This window comes from Homalodisca vitripennis, chromosome X (assembly GCF_021130785.1).
Source record: "Homalodisca vitripennis isolate AUS2020 chromosome X, UT_GWSS_2.1, whole genome shotgun sequence".
In the NCBI taxonomy this organism is placed as follows: Eukaryota; Metazoa; Arthropoda; class Insecta; order Hemiptera; family Cicadellidae; genus Homalodisca; species Homalodisca vitripennis.
This window is the reverse complement of record NC_060215.1, coordinates 55773025-55794385: the sequence shown is the minus strand read 5'-3', so window position 1 is coordinate 55794385 and position 21361 is coordinate 55773025. Positions and strand designations below refer to the sequence as shown.

At 32.6% G+C, this 21361-nt stretch overlaps 1 protein-coding gene across 16 annotated transcripts in view; it reads left to right on the top strand.

Moving 5' to 3' along the window:
* The window catches only part of LOC124369008 (proteoglycan 4), a 218418-nt gene that overhangs the window by 54616 nt on the left and 142441 nt on the right, over positions 1-21361 (top strand). For 14 of the 16 annotated variants that reach the window (XM_046826629.1, XM_046826630.1, XM_046826625.1 and 11 more), the window contains exon 4: positions 21082-21159. The exons of 1 other annotated variant lie outside the window; for it this stretch is intronic. In XM_046826629.1, the coding sequence (XP_046682585.1) occupies positions 21082-21159 (78 nt within the window). Of the gene's footprint in view, positions 1-6704; positions 6763-21081; positions 21160-21361 lie in introns of those variants that run through there. One more of the 16 variants, XM_046826628.1, reaches the window with a different exon arrangement.

Here is a 21361-nt window from a genome sequence, read left to right as displayed (position 1 = left end):
TTTCCCTAGCTATTTGACGTTTAACGAAAAGGTTCACTCCTTATACAATGAAAAGAAATATGCAACAATCGTGTGTATGAAACTAAGGCACAGAATGGAGTTTTAGATAGCTGTTTTAAGTACATACTTTAATCGAAAAAATATATCTTAATAAGATGTAAGGACCTGATTAATGTTGACGATGGTTTTTATTATCGTATCGGATATGATATGGAATGATGTCGTTTGATGATATCATAATGGATATCATTTGGACATCATAATGGAAATTATACATCATCCGTATAAAATTTGCTCTTTTATTTCGTCCAAAGAATTACGTAATAAAGTATATAACTAAGAAACTATAATACAATCTAATGATCCCACTGTATATAATAACGAAGCTCCTCGATATGTAGTGATTAGATGCCTCAGTTAAACCATATTATAACAAGAAAGCTTACACCTGTCCATCTTTATGGAGGTACGGGATATAGTTAACGCTGCCAACCAAACAGGGGTTTGAAAAACAAGGGGTATTTAATTGTTATATCCATGAAAAACAGATTTGGACATAACATTAAACCATTGTACCTCATAAGTGGAGTTCAGGATCACATAATTAAGGTGTGCTCCGTACAAGACAACCGGTTGGTTGCAGCAATGATGTGTTTTTTCGTCGTACAGTTTACAAATTTTCTTTTTTTACCTTCCAAAACGATGCCGGTGTCAGCTACCAATATGGTTGGTGATGAAAACCATATATTTGTAATTGAATTGTTTAAAATATAGTTTTCTGTTAACAAATTAATTATTGTTAATTTGTCGGTACAATATGTCAAGATGTTTTAGTAAGATAGAATTCGCGACCAATGGTGTCAAATAACTCCTCGTAAAGTATGAGGACTGACGTCATGCGTGTTACGGGTACACAGCATGTATGTCGCCCACTCCAAAGAGTAATTCATTCTCAGATTCATGACTATACCAGTTTGTGAGACCCTGATGAGAATGGACGTCTGCATTGATGTTTGGCAGAAAGGCTAAACCCACTCACTTATTCGCTCATCATACTTTTACTTGTAAGATCTATCGAATCCTGCTCGTGAATCTCACTTGCAATATCGTGCCTCTGGACAAGGATGGGGTATGTAAATTGTGTTTTAGTGGAACATGATTGATAAATTTTATCTTCTCTCAACTCGCCTTTTTTACTTTTAAAGAAAATAATATATGGTACAAAATACGGAATAGATTGATATAAAATAAAAAATGTTCTAATTTTTTAAGTTTTAGTAGCCATAATTAACTTACAATTCGATTTTTTTTTTTTATTTACTGGTAGAGGACAATCAACACTGTTATTGATACAGCCGAGATGGTAGGAACATACAGGCTGTGTATTGTTTCTGCTATAGTTTGCCTATTATGAACTACAGACATTCGATTCATGCCAAAATACCCACTCGTATCAACACAGAGTCGATTCCTGTCCTCATCATTTTCGATCCTGATGGAGTATGACCAACTCGTATTAACTCTGGTTCTACTCCTATCCTAGCTCAGCCAACTATTATCAGTGCAGCTCCTATTCTATTCGGACCAATTGTTACTTGTCGTCTATCTGCATACCCTTCATAGCTGTTTTATGTGTAAATAATTCTTATATTCTTCAAATTTCGTAGTGGGAAAACCCTCAAAATGAAACGAACACTTTAAATATCGCGTTTTATGTATTTGCTCTCTAAAAGGTTCGTATTATACGACCATTTAGGTTATACCTAAGCTATTTTTTTTAATCTTACCTGGTTCTAATAGTCGTTATTTCCAAAAATTATCTTCTTTTGTGTACTTAGTCTTTTTACTGATTGTTAAAAATCTTTGCTGAGCATAAAGAAGTTACTTATACAGGTTCCAGCACAATATTTAGAGTATAATTTAAGCTGGATGCCTATTTAGAATTAAACATTCGATGCAAGCATGTATTTACCATAGTGTATTTACCGTAAGCTGTAGCCTCCAAAGGTTGCATTATTTCGTATGTGAGGGGACCAATACACGAGGAGTCAAATTATTGATGATAGTATTATGGTTTTGACGTGACAAAAACACACATAGATAAAACAATATCGAATGTATCTAGGACAAAATTTAATTACTAAAATTAACATTTATGGTTCCATAAATGTTTACCAACTATATTGACTTACTAACAAATATATATTTATATATATATATATATATATATATATATATATATATATATATATATATTCAGACTCGATTATGCAACAAGAAAATCTGACCTAACGTTAAATCTGCATTACTAATAGAAAAGTGCTTAAAATTTTTGAACTTTTATTGATGAATCGGCACCAATAACGTTTTGAAATAGCTTAAAGAACCTTTGGGAAACATAAATGCGACCACAGAAGATGTACATAATGATAAAAATATTTATGGCGTGAATTTTGATAACGAAATGTGGACGAATAGTTTTAATGATAGTTTTAATAGTTTCAAAGTTATATAAGCCCACTGTAATCTCTACGTGAAAAACTTTAGTTGTATTATACACCCTATTATAAATTGTATTCACAATGTAATGGTCTAGGTAACCTTATAGTTCGGTTTCAATGAAAAAAGTAGTGCGTAATAACAATACCAACAATGTTATATGTATGTTGGAAACTAGTTACGTACAGTTAGAATCAAAAATGTTTTAATGGAAATTGTTATTTTAAAAGTTATTCAAAATGCAAAATGTTATATGTTAAATGCACATAAAATATTTTTTTATTTTAAAAGATCGTATCAAACTTTTTTTAGGCCAGGAGTTCTGGGATTCGAGTCAGTTTTCTTAAATACAATAATATTTTTGTCTCGTAAATGGGTGTTTTTTCTGGTTACAAAAATATTAATATTAGATACCAATGGATAATGTTTAATTAGATAATGTTAAATGGATAGATGTACACAAAATCCATAAAATAATATTTGCTTTAATTTGCAATGGAATTGTTATAATTTGACAGTTGGAAGATTGGTAAAAACTGATCGATTGTTTGAACACTTGACATATCACTGCATGAAAGTGTACAATGAACTGTTTGATAATGAAATATGATGTCATCACAACTTATATCTCGCTACGTATTACTACAGCCTTTTTTATAGGTTATATTGTATCGAGCGACACATGCAATAGTTATTTAGTTTGTGATTAAATAGTATTATAGCTAGAATATTTGATTACATAATAGTAATATCTTAGATGATTTAAAAACCAGAAATTAAAATGTGTTACAGAACAGAACATTTATTATCGATTAAATAGTTCTTACAGCTAGGATATGTGCGTTACATAGTAATAATCCTTGACTTCTGGAATCTCGAGTCATGTTCGTCTATAAAAAAATGTCGGCTACGAAGAAGGTCAAAACGAAATCTTTCCATCGTTTCGACTTCAGAGACACTTAATCCACAAAATATAGTGTAAATTCAGGCGAAGAGGTATTCTCATTGTCTCATTACAGCGTAGCTATGGTGGGAAGAGTTTATCTCTCAACTGTGCGTCTATGAGACAGTGCGAAAACCTCTTCACCTATATTACACTATATTTTGTAGTCTAAGTGTCTCTGATGTTGAAACAATACAAATAATTCGTTCTAAGCATCTTCGTCGCCTACGTTTTTTATCTGTTCAGACGAACATGACTCCAGATTCCAGGAGTCAAGTCTGTGACAGTGTTAGATTTTAAACGATTCACTAAGAGGAAGGTGAACTGGAACAAACTCAACATTCACAACTTATTAAATGGCTTAAAAGTAGAAATTTAAATATATTACAAAACAGAACATTTACTATCAACATAGGCTTTATAAATTTTCCCTTATGCAAAATATTCTATTCCCCAAGAAGCAGTTTAGTTAATAATACTGTGTATTTTAGAAAATCAGTGAGGAATTATTGTATTAAGAAGGGGTTCGAGTTGAGATACACAATAATTCCCACAATATAACTTTAAATGTAAGGACACTTCATTCACATAGTATTTGGCGAGTGAATTAGACAACATGGTACAAACGTTTGACTGCCAAGACCACATGGTGAACACCCGCTAGACTTTTAAGTTTGGGAATTGTGGAAAATAATGTTTGTACTAAAAACACTTTCAGATTTGTAGCAATTGAGTGCTGCTGTCGAAAGGAATTTAAATAATAACAAAGATTTGTATACAAGTGTAAAAAACTCCGTAAGAAATGTATTGAAGTATATGGAAATCATTATGAACTTGTTTTTTAATAACAAGTTTAGAATTTTTTTATTATTTAAAATTAAGAATAAATATGAATGAAGTATTTAGTGCGTGTTAAGCGAATTATTAAAAGTTATTTATAATTTTATTAGATTAACTGACTTTTTAGACACCTAGTATGACGAATAACAGATTTTTTGTTTGAGATTTGATGTGAAGAATTGTAGGATCTCGGACATTTGACATCGTTATACGTTACACTTGTCAAGTTTGACATTATATAATTAGTTTAACTTTGAGTGGCAGTCAATCACTGCATTTTTTAGTTCTTAAGGTCTGGGGTTTCATACCTGAAGAAGAGGACAGATTTCTGTTCTTGAAACGTATATTTTCTTGCAAATATCAGAAGTCCTACGATCCGTATCAAAGGTATTTCAAAGCATAAAAATATGTGTTTTTATCAGTCAGAATACAAAATTCTTACTAACTGAATACAATCTATAAATAAACCTATGTTTAATCGATACCTTAAATAATACATTTTAATATATCATTTTTAAATACTTTTAATATAAATACACGTTATTTATAAATACAAAATACATGCAAGCAAAACATATACAATTATTCTTAAATAATAGCCAGAAAATTATAAATACCTCGCGTGACGAATCAGTGATGGTTTCATACTTCATTATCAAGCAGCTGATCGACATCATATATGCCAGGAGTTTTTATCAATTGATCAGTTGTTCATATCTTCCAACATATAAAACAAAATTGTACAACGGTTGCATGAATGGCATAAAGTTTATTTTTATTGATTCTTTTGTGCAACAAGCACAATATATTTACATATGTATTGTATTTTTGTAATCAGACAACATCTGGTTATTTATATGAGAAAAATATATTATTCCGTCTGAGAACATTGGCTCGAACTCCATACCTCCAGTTTTCTGGTTTAAAATAAAATCTTCTGGCTTATTGTAACTAAGTTGTATCTTATTGATGGGCTGATTGGTTCAATCTCCCTGTACTGTTAGTATAATTTTAGAACATAGTGTATGTAATGCAATGGGCTTGACGAGACAATTTCAATTTCAAATATTGAATACAATGAAAAACACGACCCTGCTACAAAATTGCGGCTCTATGGTTTTAATACAGTGATACTTTCAATAGTTTGTATGTAATGAAACATCTCAAGTTAACGTTAAACAGACATTTACCGACTCTAGAGCGAACTGAAATTACTGTAAGTAGAGCCAACCTGAGGCTTAACCCCGTAAAAACAGTGATAAAACTCCAAACTCTTTTACGGCATTATTTTTAATCACATAATTACGGAGGTATAATTCGGAGAGCCGATGTCCGCACTGTCTAAGACGTCGAAATTTGTATTCGAGTTAATGACAGCGAAGGTTCAAATCCTGAGCGCAGTACTTTTTATCAGTACTGTATCGACACCCCTCCTTATTCTCTTTGATGAATTCCTCGCAGTGGCTCGTGTGGGGGGGAGGGGCAAAAAAGGGCTTAAAAGAAGATCGGCTTCTCCTTTAATTATTATAAAGTAGATACTATCATTGTTAGTATGAGCCGAATTAAGATAGCCCACAAATACAGCTACGGGAGTTCCGTAGTACGGTAGCTCTTAACCTCGGAGTTCCAACTAATTAACGGACAACCAGACAGAACGACAAAATTTTGAAGGGATTTTGTCGTAGACCTAGTTACTTATACCTAGTTCTACCTAAGTGAAAGATAATGTGAATAACTATACAGCGAATGTTCACAATTATGGTACACAAAAACTTATTATTTCGGATGAAAAGTATAAAACCACTGTGAGGAGAAACAAAGATGCAGGTTCAGTAATTCACCTGAAAAAGAGTGGACCAGTTTAAAAATCCTCGTGTTTAAGTTTTTTTGCACCCCATATAACTATTTAAACTGTCTAAAATAATATTGAAATCTTGTCAAACTTTATCTTTGATATGTTTATGTACAATGTATATATACATTGTATATATATACAATATATATATATATATATATATATATATATATATATATATATATATATATATTTATATATTTATATCTTTTACAATATATGTTACGTAATTGGTAATTTGCAGCGTATTATAATTTCCCATGCAAAATTTAAGGAACGCTTAAAGGAACATCTAACGAGTTCCTTTGAGATTATAAATTATGCAAACACGTTAATGTTCAACGCTTACTTATTAAATTATGAATTGATGTCTTTCTTGACTGAGTTGATGATTAAGCTGAATAATTTAACTGGAATGCACTAAATAGAGCCTGATGTCAAAGCATACAATTGTTTGCGGTGCAACCATTCTCGGTGTATGGTAGAGAGACAAGATAACGAGTTAGAGTGACTAGCTATGATGTTTATCTAAGCACTATCAGACAGATAGGGTGTGCTTAGTTATAACTGGCTCAGATAAGTTAGTGCCTCAACACCGCGATGTACGGATCACGCAGACCTAATGGTAACCTCATCGTATATCATTAATTTGTTAATATAATCGTATAAATTAAGCTACATATGCTAGGTATTACTCACATTATAGCATCTATTCTTGTTTGCGAAGTGGGAGAATTAATACTCTGTTATTCGGACGTAACCGGTTATTACTGGTACCTGACCGAATTAGCCCACAGCAAATTAGTTATCACGAAGCAATCGTATCTGTAAATAACCGGTATATGAAAGAATTTTCATATTTCTTGTTTTCTTTACTGTTGCAACTATAATAATTTACAAAACAATACAGAATTTAATATATAATATCAACGATTTTTATTCTGTTCTTTAAACTTGACAGGAAAAAAGAGTAACAAACAATGCCTCTAAATGGTAAACGTGTAACTACTGTTTAATTGTTTGTTTACCAAAATTAGTGGATTTATTAAGAACAGTCCTGACTTTACCGTTTATAAACAGCCTTACAATGCATGTAACCATACAATCACGAACGTTAATTTTATATACTGCTCTTTTAGTATATTTCAGCTTTTATTTCTGTAAATATGGTCTGAATATTAGTGCAATTTCCTCCTTAATCATTCTTACTAAGGACTATTGAGAAAGTTTAATTTTCATGTATAAATTGTGTAGAATATAACATGTCTGTAGAACATATATAATATTTATCTCCACAGGTCTTTTTATCGACAATGTAAACTGAAGAAAAATTCCAGTTACTTTTCGATTGTAATCTGATTTCAGACATTTAATTATGTTAGGGTGCTGCAATTCTATTAAAATAATATTGATAAATAGTACTCACTATGATTATATTTTATACAGCTAATATTCCTTTTGTGATAAAGCCTGTTGCTAAGAAGCTAAAACTATTATTATTTCTATTACATAATAAGAAATCAAAAGTCCTCTTTTATCTTAAATGACATATCAAATACAATATAAAGTTTATAATATACCTCAATAAAATAAAATCAATTAAAACAGATTACAAAGTTCATGAATATAAATGTGTTTTTTCTTTCCTTTTTGTTAATATTTTAACAAAATTATATGCTAATTATGTAATTAGTTATACTTATAAAAACCATACATTACGTACATCATTTACTATTAATACCATAATCAGTTTCATGGACAAGAATACTGATCCATGTTTGTAATAGCCATGAAGCTTTAATTATAGAACAATATACTGTATATGGTACCTTACTTTATTGTTACCGAGTTTAGGTTTAAAATAACTAAATTTCAACAGATTAATAACTATTTATTTACATAAACACATACCAAAGATGTTATGTGATCCCATGATTATACAAACAATGAGGGCTCTCGGGGAAGATGTTCATGTAATGATCAAACCCATGATTATTCAAACTAATTTTAGCTCTACGTTAAGATTTTCGAATTTTGCTCAAATACATGATTATTTTCATTTAACATTTTGGGACGATATAAAGCCTCTTCAACCAGTCTCAAACCTTAATTTCAGATACGCTGCCAGCTACGATGATTTCTGCGTTGATCTCTTAGATAAGTTGGATAGTTGGTTAATATTCACCAAACCGCTTCAATCCCAACATACATCTTCATTCCGGTTAGTTGAAAATTTTAAATTATTTAATCAAAACATTTCGATGAGTTATGGTATCTTAGACTGGTTTGAAGTTTAGTTCGTAAAACTGATCTTATCATAATAAACTATTATCCATCGTTAATAACAAATATTATTAAAAAACCCTCTCAGCAGTAATTCAAGATAAAACGATCTCATTTAGGTTAAAGACGTTTGTCTGGAGACCAGGATCCTCGACGAGAGCTTTATGTCTGCACTTGTGACAGGTGCAGTAATGTTTTATAAGCCTTATGTTCTTTATTCTGGAATCATAACAGTAAAACTCAGTGGCACATCTCTGTCCAGTCATTAGGTGTCCTCTCAGAAAGTAGGTGAATGGTGATCAATTTGGACTCACTCTGAATTTGAGTGGTTAAGATTCTGGTGACGTATAGAGGTTTCCCGTTTATATGATGGTAGTACAATTTGTTCTGTCATCGACTGTTCTAAATTTAAATATATTTTGGCAGAATAGTAGCAGTGTTTTATTATCAACGCAAACGAGTTTAATGTCGTTATAAATTAATCTGAAAATGTATAAATGCGGAAATTTAAAAAATGTTATTACCTCCTTCGTATGCAATATTGATATTTGACTAAAATTACACTTCTGAAAATGTATTTCAAAGTCTGTATCAACTACCCATATTCAAAATTATATAAAAATACACGAATTTATAATATGAAAAAAGATATGGTACTTTTATAAACATACAAGTAAAAGTGTAATTTGGTTTAAATAGTAAATTATTTGCCTGTCTGTCCTGAAGGATTTATATTAGGCTTCTTACTATTCATTCTTCATCCAAAATTATATTGGTGATCATTTTATAAGTACATGAAGTTCGAAATGTAGATGTAAATGAAGACTACAAATTCACTATCTCAATGACATTGAGCATATATTTTATAACAACCGCAACGTTTCTAAAGAATGTAACAATACTAATAATTTTTTTAATAGATACAAATGGACTGAAATATAACTCAAACAAGGCTCAAAGGATTGTTATTTGTCGTTCACAACTTATAGCAATATATTAATAGACAGTTTATGACTTGCGATTAACAATTTATTAGTTAATTGCATTTAGAAATATTGCTCTACCTATTAATAAGACTTTAAGTTGAAACGAAACTCTCTCACTAAATCATTAACAGTACCTAATAAAAACTATATCTCCTCTTACTTTAACTGTTCAGTTTAGGTATTAATGAGAAGAAAAGATTGCAGCGTGGGCGGATAAATTAATACTTAAATAAAAGCATAGGTTTTAGATGTACTTACAGCGTAAGACGAGCAAAATATATAACACCTTATTATGTACAGTCTAATTTACTTAAACTTTCGTATTAGAGAAAGAAAAAATAATAATAATAAATTAAACAAGCCAATAATATTTTAGATTTTTATGAGGCCTTTCTATTTTGAAGAAAGCATCATCGGAACCACATAGTAGGATTACATTCTTGTGTGTGATTACGATGACTTGAAAGCGAAATATTTCACTAATAATATATACAGTATTATTGAATTGTTTGAATCGAAATTAATAAAGAAGTATATGCAATTAGTATAGAGAACCTACAATGTATGATAATAATATTTCTTTATTAAAACCTGAAGTTCCTTTTTTAAACTGTGTTATTGTCTGTCTGTCCGTCTGTATTATAGCTCATGAGAGAAAATTCCTTTCTTGATTCGGTGGGTGGTGGTGCATGGCCGTTCTTAGTTGGTGGAGCGATTTGTCTGGTTAATTCCGATAACGAACGAGACTCTAGCCTGCTAACTAGGCGTCTCCGGTATCCACAATAGTGCTACCGGCGAATTAAATTCTTCTTAGAGGGACAGGCGGCTTCTAGCCGCACGAGACTGAGCAATAACAGGTCTGTGATGCCCTTAGATGTCCTGGGCCGCACGCGCGCTACACTGAAGGAATCAGCGTGTCTTCCCTGGCCGAAAGGCCCGGGTAACCCGTTGAACCTCCTTCGTGCTAGGGATTGGGGCTTGCAATTGTTCCCCATGAACGAGGAATTCCCAGTAAGCGCGAGTCATAAGCTCGCGTTGATTACGTCCCTGCCCTTTGTACACACCGCCCGTCGCTACTACCGATTGAATGATTTAGTGAGGTCTTCGGACTGGTGCGCGGCGATCGCCTCGTGCGGTCGCCGATGTTGCCGGAAAGATGACCAAACTTGATCATTTAGAGGAAGTAAACGTCGTAACAAGGTACAAATCGTAAATTGGTACATAACTGAAATATAATGGTCGGTATAATGTTCAGTGTGATGGTGATGCAACGAACACTCAATTCTCTTCATCATTGCTATGAACAACCGACCGTGAAACTACTTTGTATAATAAACCCTCTTCTGTTACAACTGTTTGAAGATGAAAATCCCTTCCTGATTCATTTAAATAAATTGAAAGTAGTTCTTTTGGTTTTACGTCTGTAAACTGAAGATTGTTCTCTATCGAAATACCTCGCTAGATAGAAATATCTAAATATTTAAATTGTGTTAGCAAAGTTTTAAAGCCATAATACTTAGGCTATGGTTGTCTATCACTTGCTGAAACTGTAATTGATTTTTTTTACTACAATGCATTTAGTTTAAGTTAGTACCCTGATGTCTATTTCTAGTAATTTGTTAAAGAAATAATAGTAAGATAGATACGTGTTAATATCTTACTTTGCCTCCGTAAATAATACTATTTTCATTATATGGCAATATGGCTACCAATACTGTTAAAACTATATTATGCACTATACACATACGCGATACATTTGTTTACTTTTGCATGAATGTGAATGCATGACATGAACCCCCCCCCTCCTCCCGCTGAGTCTGTTGCTTCACACAATCTACTAGGCTACACGTCTTCACACCTCTGATGACTCTGGTGACCTAGAGTACGAAACTCGTTTAAGTTGTTGAGAAATCGATATCATCCGCTATATTCAGTATCGCCGAGTCTTATATATCGCGGGATGGCGAAACGTGAAATATTACGTAACTGTTTCCTGTGAGGTACTGATTAGCTGGTTCGTTTTAATCAGTGGTGGATAATTATATATTGATTAGCACCACTGAAAAATAGGTAGACCTTTTGTAACGATTGCGCTACCTAGATATATGTTTTTGTTTTATGTACTTACAAAACCTTTATTAAATTGTCAATTATTTTATTACAGTTCTCTTAAGGTACTACTTAAGGTAATAAAACTAAATTTGTTTCAGCAAGCTAGGAAGTGTACTTTACATTTAAAACTAAAAACGAATTAGTTAAGGATTATTTAACTAAAAGAATTCAGTACAGTTCAACAAACCTTTTTATTTAAGAAACACTTAAAAATTGATTATCCGCAAAGTCCTGCAACGAATATTCGTAAATACAAAATTAAATTAATGCAGCGGGCTAATATTTCTACTAAAGTAGCACACAAATAAAATAAAAATGACCATTTCCTTTAAGTAAACATTTTCACTAATGACTGTCAGAGATAAACATAAATAAGTAATTTTTTATTCTTGACTTTTCAATTTATTCTTCACTTTTCAACAATCAAAAACTTATAATAATACTTTTGAATTAAACTAAACGTAATATAATCCAGTTATATTAACACACTGAAAATTCCTATCGGTTCTAAAATTTTTCTTAAAAAAATATAAATTATATGAAATTGAGTAGTGTTATGTGCTTAAGTGCCGCATTTAAATATCAATATAGAATATGTCGTATCAATATATCTTTTAAAACTCAAACCCTGCAAATTGACTATTTATTTATTTGATTCATACGGTCATTCGGTCGATTCCACGGTCATTCCATTTTAATACATTAAAATATTATGTATTACATTCTAAATTGAAATTAACTTAACTTTCAATGACAGTACCCTTGACTTGTGTATATTATGGTATAGATAAAATGTTATGGAAAAAAAAGTTCTCTTCGTTTTATTTAAATACCGCCTCTCCACCACTTAGCGTCCAATATGAGAACTGGCAGCTGGCAGGGTTGACCATTAGCCAACGAGCCCTTTGTTGGAAACAACAAGTCAGCTTCAAGAACAAAATATATCTAACCCTGCATACATTTAGATTCTCAAAAAGTGATTTTAATGCACATGGTACGCAAACGCAATGAATTGGAAGTTGGAAGGCTAGAAAAGTGGAATTTCGTATTTAGTAACAGTGATATGAAGTTCTTCTGGCTGATTTATATCATTCAGTTGAATCTAAACTGGGTACAACAAAAAACGATGTGTCACTTAAATCAGGGCAACCTTTGTGATATCCAGGAACATCACAAAACGCAAATATAAAAATATTGGGTTAAAAAGGTTGATCGATAGGATGTTTCGATAGGGTTGATAGCTCGGCTGGATGACTTTTGGGGTGGGTGGACCTCTCTTAGTGAGGTTTTAGCAATGCTAAACATGAGGGAGTACAGTTGCCTACCTGCTTTGACGAACAGAGTTTTGCCTCCTCTTCTTCCTAGACGAAATTATTTAAATATAGTACCAGCTATCCCTTCTCATAGTTGATGTAATGTGCTATCTCGACAGGAGGTGAAACATACTCTCAACTTTGCCCATCCTGAATATCGCATCTCTCCTGAAGCAATGGACGGGTACTTTTGGAACTTAATGCAGCGAGAGGTTTCCTCAACTTTTAGTGAAGAGAACAGAATTCGAAACTTAGTGACAAAAACATTATATAGTGATTGAACAAATTTGCATTGATTCATATAGCAAAAAGTTTATGTTTCATTTACACTGTGGACTTCCAACATCATCACTCTAACATCTCTTGCATAATTTTTGCAATACCATAGCGATTATAATCAGCGCTCATTTCGCTTTTAAGCTACTGAGACTACAGATTAATTTTTAATTTAACGCAGAGAATTAGAAGTATTTAATCAGAATTTCATTGATTGCAACACTGTGAATAGTGTTTATTTAGATATAACGGCTTTTCGCAATCTAAGAGTGATTGTATTCTGTATCTTGTGGAAATCAGGAAGTAATATATACTCCTCGGTACTTGTGAAGGCGGCAAGGCGTGCAGCGGAGACGCTGTCAGTAAGTATTGTTCGCCAGTTAAGACTCTCCCACCCTGTTTAGAGGGTGGCACATGTTTAAAGAATTGTTATCGCGAGCTCTGAGAGAAAAAGAGAGACGGCACGTGAAACAATTCCCGTTTTGATACTTGTTGAGCTGTAGGGTTTAACTCACAGAATTGCTGTTTCTGTAAATAATTGAATTGTTATACATCCCTGCACTTTTCAGAAGGATCACTGTTATACAAACAATGTTTTTCATTAGTGATACAAAATTACGGTTCCATGTAGTGGATCTACGTTTATGTACAGATTAATTTAAAAAATAGTAAATACTGTAACTTCAATGCTGTAATGCTTATCATTGAGTGAATTTAATTCATAATTCGAAGATAAACTTGATCCGAGAACATGTAGTTTCCTTTTCTTCCCTTTTCGTAATTTAGTTAAAACTACTTTTAAAAAAGGATATTATCTTCTCATCATACGTTGAAGTAGGGAAATGTTAGCATGAGAATACAAAGAAGAGCACAAAAGCTATCATGTTAATCTAAATTCTATTCCTTATGTTCCTTAAAGAGGTTATTGAAAGTATTCAGTAGGTATTCATTATTAAATAATATTATTAATAATATTATAATTTATTAAATAATAAAGTATTAAATAATATTAACATATGCTTGACGATACTCTACGTTAATTAATAATGCGGTAATAGTAAAATAGTTCGGTTTGTATGATTGCTATTTCAGAATATCATAACACTCTCCTACTGTTTGACAGATATTCAGATTTGACAGATTTCATAGATTTTGTTGCATATATGCCTTCAAACACCTCACCAGAACTATCATGTTCATGTAAAGTCTTTAAATTAAAATCAACTAAAACGTTATAATAACCATACCACTACTCTTTTAAAAATGCACTTTTGTAACGGGATATGAACTTTATTCCCCACTTTTATGTGGATCAGCATATCATATAAAATATGACTAAATTTGTAACATTATCAATAATGGCTTTTATTCACAATACTTAACGTGAGGAGGGCGTTAAAGACTTTAAAGAATAGTTCATCAACTAAGTTATGGACACCGTCCTTGCCAAATACAGAGTTTAGCCAAGGGAATAAATTAAGAGGGGGATTTAACTTGTCGAGTTTACGAGATTATCTCTTCCACAGCTTTTCACGCTTTCGGTACACCAGGTATAAACAGCTTTCATACCACGAACCCTGTAGCTATAAATTTCCTAGGTTTGTTTAATTAGAAAACTTATAATTAAACAGTAAATAAGTTTTAATTATGTTGAAGTTAACCAGTTAAATGTAAGTCCAGTTATAAGTGCTTGTATTGATTGTTCGTGTAATACAAAAGATACTTAAAATAACAAATTGCAAGATTAGATAAAACATTCAAGATAATATTTACCAAACATTTCAGATAAAAATAACTACGAATTAAACAAGTATTATAAGAACGATATCCATCATAATTATTCCATCCCAATAATAAATGTTCAATGTTTTTAAGCTCCCTTACAATATATATAAATCTTAAAATACCGAATCTTTAGTGACAGCACTTCGGAAAAGATCATAAACGTGTAACTCTGTGACACGGCCTGAAGGTTTTACGGTAACCCTGTCTTCCTAAATCAATGATAGCATCAACGTACACCGCTTTCCCCGGAAATTATAAATTAAGACTTTTGTGTCTCGAAAATTACTTAGATATCGTGATTTAAGTTTAAATTTAAGTTAAATTTATTTTGTCTATCTGTATTCAATAGTAATTTGTGTATTTTTCTGGGTTAAAAATATAAAAATTAATTAAGTATTCTTACCCTAAATACAATATCAGTCGATGACGTCTAATCAATTTTGGACTTGAGGGAAGTAAGAATAACTAAATAGGTGGTCAACTGTGTACAAAATGGGCATAATCAATGAATTTTTATTGTAAATAAACATCATCGGAATTGTAATAGGAATTTGTCAAAATTGTTATTTTTTGTATTAAACATTTATCTGATCTATATCAATATATATATTTTTTTTCTTGTAAATAATGAAATATATGTTACAATATTAAAAATGTAACTACTCATCATACTTAAATAATATTTATCATTAGTTAATCTATATAACGGTTACAGATTCATTTTTAACCTTTTGAACCTACCTAATTACTTCTTAGTTCTTAGCTGCCATCTCATAGCTTACCTTCTGTTTCTTTACATCTTAAGATAATTTAGTTCTGATATCGACTTCTTTTAGTAGTTTCCTTCTTATAAAACTACAAAGACACAATCAACCTATTAAGGGTCGGGTTGTACGACAGATGCATTATACAATCTCTGTGTCTTCCTTAGTTTAATGACGAGGACATATCTTGAGAGTACAGTTTGATGAAACGAATTGTGAAAATTCAGAAGGATCTATAAGGCTCCAATGTGATAACTATATTTTGTTTTGTTTTTATCTATAAATTAAAATCTATCTTAATTTATGGCGTCAAATCTTTGCTGACCATATTAAAATATGTAGCTTGTGCCTGTGTGCTCCTGCCCTGAGGGTAGCAGACCACTTAGCTACTATAATCCACCGATTCTGCTTTAGGGTGGGTCGAACTGCAATATGCTCCAAAACCTCAGCAAAAGTTGAGGTACTTACTTTTACTCTTAAATTAAATACTTTGTCCTTTCATTCAACTGAAGACATGTGGATCAATAGTCAGAACACTGTCCTCTATCTTAGTTCCAGGCTGTTATTTATTTCGTTCTTATTGATTCAAGGCTAATAATTGTTTACATGTAAGCAGTTATTTTTCGAGAGCTAGGAATATCCTGAAATTGTCCAGTTATAAACACCCTTGATGAACTATTCAGCAACAGTGACACATGTCTACGGACTGTGCCCGTTATATGACTAATTTTGTACATATCGTTGTACATATTACATATCACCTTCAGTCGAAGTGTAATTGTTTGTAGTATTATTCTGTCTGATATGAGAAGCACAGGAGAATAATATAACTATTCTGAAACAAAATATTAAATAAATTAAGTTCTACTTCTACAAATTTACATCAGAAAAATCATTTGATCAGATAGAGGATTTCTAGCGATGTTCCTTTTTTATAAACATGTTAAATTCTAGTATTATTTTAATTCTAAATACCTGAATAGCTTGCAATTGACATTTAAGATTTAAAGCAAAATCATGAACATATTGAGAGCTATAATATAACATGTTTTGGCAACAATTTTTAAAACTCTGTTACTTATAGCTGTAAAAACAATAAAGTAAAGTTTGGGACATTTGTACGTGTAATTTGTGTATAATTTCCAATGCTGATAAAACTTTGATATTCTGTTTTATTGATTTTTAAGTTACTCTATTTGCAATAATTCAAATAATTATATCCATTTGATCTTGTCTCAATCCCTCTTTTCATAGTGGGCACTCTTAAAGATAGTTTGTGTTTGACAATAATTATGTCATACATAATTTTTTGCCTGGTTCTTTCACGCTTATACCAAATTGTATAACATTAGTTCACCAACATCGCATTTTAGGATTACAATTTGATCAAAAACACGTTGCTCTTAATTTTAAAATACATCACGTTGCTCTTAATTTGGTTTTGTATACTATAAATCCAATGTTCTCTACACTAATCAAAGTTTAACACAGTAAGGTAAGATTACGAACGGCCAATGAAACGGAACGAATGTTTATTCAGCAGTTCACTACCAGTTTATTCAGCAGTTCATTACTAGTTTATTCTCAACTCGACGTCTGTGAGCGGTGAATAATGGTTTACATCACAAGTAAATAAAAAAAAGCATACATTATTTTTGTTTATTATAGCCAACTAAAACATTAGAAATTATTAAACGAAAGAGCGTCTTATTAAAATTGTTTAACTTACTTATTTTGTATCCATTAGCTACCAGCAATCCCCAGTAAAACGAGTACGAGATGTGATTCAACCCACCCGAGCGGTATGGATAACGAGATACTTTTTCAACCGCATACATAAAGGAATAACATCGTATCTCACAGGTAGTATTATATTATTCCTTTATGTTCACGGCTCCAACAAACATCTGCAGTGATGTTATCAGCGTCTTTTTAATATCACAAAAAACAGAGAGAGGAGAAAGTTTTTAGGATATAATGCTTTATATTATCAATATAAAAATCATTTTGTAAAGTATGTCAAGCATAAAGCACGATACGAAAATAAATTAACAAATTTATTGTATTTATTCATAGTTATATATTTTCATCACCTTTTCATAAATTATCTTACCTAAAGTTTTTATTTGTTTGAGTTTTGAAACTGGAGCAAGATGACATTTGTTAATAATTGTTCGAATGAATTATTTTTAAAGTCATCACCATAATAATTAGAGACAAGATATTATTAATTGCAAAACGTAAACTAAAATAATAAATTTTAAATAGATATCATTAATGTTTTTACCCCTCATAATAACTCTGAGACCGACTCTTGACGGTGAGATTACCAAAGAAAGACCTCTAAGAGTTTAAAGAGGTCTATTTACAGCGTCTGGACTTACTTTTCAGGAACTTCTCTTTGGCTTAGCGACGTAATTGGCTAGTCTATTTACAGCCTCTGGACATACTTCCTAGAACTTCTCTAAAACTTAGCGACGTAATTGGATGGTCTGTTTACAGTCTCTGGGCATACTTTCCTGCAGATTCTCTACAAGTTAGCGACGTAATTGGCTAGTCTATTTACAGCCTCTGGACATACTTCCTAGAACTTCTCTAAAACTTAGCGACGTAATTGGATGGTCTGTTTACAGTCTCTGGGCATACTTTCCTGCAGATTCTCTACAAGTTAGCAACGTAATTGGCTAGTCTATTTACAGCCTCTGGACATACTTCCTAGAACTTCTCTAAAACTTAGCGACGTAATTGGATGGTCTGTTTACAGTCTCTGGGCATACTTTCCTGCAGATTCTCTACAAGTTAGCGACGTAATTGGCTAGTCTATTTACAGCCTCTGGACATACTTCCTAGAACTTCTCTAAAACTTAGCGACGTAATTGGATGGTCTGTTTACAGTCTCTGGGCATACTTTCCTGCAGATTCTCTACAAGTTAGCGACGTAATTGGCTAGTCTATTTACAGCCTCTGGACATACTTCCTAGAACTTCTCTAAAACTTAGCGACGTAATTGGATGGTCTGTTTACAGTCTCTGGGCATACTTTCCTGCAGATTCTCTACAAGTTAGCGACGTAATTGGCTAGTCTATTTACAGCCTCTGGACATACTTCCTAGAACTTCTCTAAAACTTAGCGACGTAATTGGATGGTCTGTTTACAGTCTCTGAGCATACTTTCCTGCAGATTCTCTACAAGTTAGCGACGTAATTGGTTTGGCTGGACATATTTTTTTGGAACATCTCTACAACTTAGTGACATAATTGGCTGGTCTGTTTACAGTCTCTGGGCATACTTTCCTGCAACTTCTCTACTAGTCTGCGACGTAATTGGTTTGGCTGGTCTATTTACATCATCTAGACATACATTCTTGGAACTTTTCTACAACTAAGTGACGTAATTGGCTGGTATTTTCAAAGTCTCTGGATATACTTTCCTTGAACATCTCTTCAGTTAAGCGACGTAACGTTTCTCGTCTATTTACAATAATTTGCACTACCTTCTTGTTTAAAAGTGAATTCTTGTTTGCCCCAAAGTTATTTCATACTTGGTAATATATCAATAATTTCATCTTCCACATTTTTGCTGAATGAAAATACATTCACGAAACCTTGATTTAAAAGAATTTATCCTAATATGGTTAAAAGTATTGTTTGTGTTATTTAGTGATATTGGTAAATATATAAGCTACTCAGAATTGGTTTTGCTGTTCACGCTAGAACACGAGAAAGTTCGTTGCATCATAAAAAACGCAAGGAAATATCATTTTGAGTTTCGTTAACAGAGAAAAATTACTAAAACGCTGCCACGCTAAGTATGTAATAGTAATCACTGATACCCATCTTCATACTATTTTCTCTTTTCTCTAATCATGCTTCAGGAAGCATGATAGACTAAATGAACAGAATTCAGCAAAAACCTTTCAATACTGATTGAGGGGAGAACGAACGTAGCTGAAATCACGATTAGGGACAGGTAGTAATCTGTATGTTGTATCGTCCATAATCAATAACATTCACATCAATGTTAATATAAAAATCGAGAACATTCGCTGAACGTAATATCGGAGAACAGGAATGGCTCCTGAACGTCGTGTCGTGGAGAAATAAAATAGCTCAAACGTCGATTCGGGACCAGCATTTACGCTATAACGTACGGAAATGGGCAATAAGATTTACATCAGTTTTGTGTCAGGAAGCAAGAACGATTATTGATCTGAGACACAAGAGAAGAATAGTCCCAGAAATATTGACGTAACAACATTAATTCCTGAAAGTATGGTCAAATGATACGGCCTTCTAAATGTCATGAAATACGAAACTTTGAAACTTTTATTTAAAGGAGAACAGTTTATTTAAAACTATGTTGAGTGTTGTAAGCTCTTTTACTATTCAGTTAGTCTCTCTATTTCTTTCGCTTAAAATATATTCTTCCTTTCTGGATTGAGTCATTCTCCCTTGAGAATACTGAAAAAACCGTTTTCATGAATGTTCCTTTATTGTTGTGAACAATTTAATGTATTGGACTCCAGCATTATATCGCGTCTGATTTATATGATAATTCATGTTATTCCAAAATAAAACATAATTTACTTATGGTTGTGATATGAAAATATTTCCAATTAACTACAGGTTTGCTTACTACAGTAAGGTCTTAAAACTACAGGTATGTGCTGTATAGATTATATTGAAAGATTTAAGCGTAACATGAAGATCAGTTATGAAAACTTAAATGAGGTCATAGGGAGTGTACTTAAAAGCTCAGACTATCAATCACCCTCTGCACAAGATTAAACTGTAACCGTGAAAACAGGGTATTGATACGTGACTGGCGAACCGGTGACACCGCTGTGTATTCGAGAAAGCGACTTGATTCGTCATTGGCAACAATGAGCTGGTTATTCAATATTTGTGTTATTTTAAAGTTATGAATGGTAGTATAGATAATATCTCTTTAAATATAATATTATTATCCTGGAACTGCTATAAAGAAACAAGATTAATTCGCCTTCTACGTGTAGCAAAATGATTTTAGTTCATGTAATAGGTAGGTAGTGTATTATCTTCATTAAGTTAGTTCTAATTTTAACGTTTGCAGTTATCGCCATAAAAAATGTTCTTATCGTAACTACAGAGTACACTAGAAAGTTTATAGTTGGATAGGTAATTCCTGGAAAGATTAGGATTGGGAAAATAACAAATACCTCATTAGGAGAGGAGAAACCTTCTGTAAATACCTGTTAAGGGGCAGTCACAATAAGGCTCCTGACACGTCACTGTGACCGTCACAGGTACGATCGTTCCGGAACGGTGTGTCGGGACGGAACAGGAACAGCTGGAACTGGAACAGGGAACAATGGAGTGGTGTGGTGAGTGATATGGTAATGTGACTATAGGATGTCGATAAGGAGGTGCGCGCGCACTTGTTCCAGGTCAGGCGCAGTCGATTCGCAGCTGGCTGGTCGTGCACTCGCCGTTTGCGTGTTCCACTAGCACATCAACCTCTCCAGGTAACTGCTCCATCCTTCTTCTCTTCTCACTATCTCCGCACCACTGATAATAAGTGTCTTACCGATTATCTGGATATAACATCATTCTACCCGCTAAAATTAGTTTAATTTCCTGCAATGACTCAACTGCAATTGTGCGAGGTTCCGGCTCTCTAATGAACAGCGCAATTATTTCTATTAATCGCATACGTGTTTTATTTCG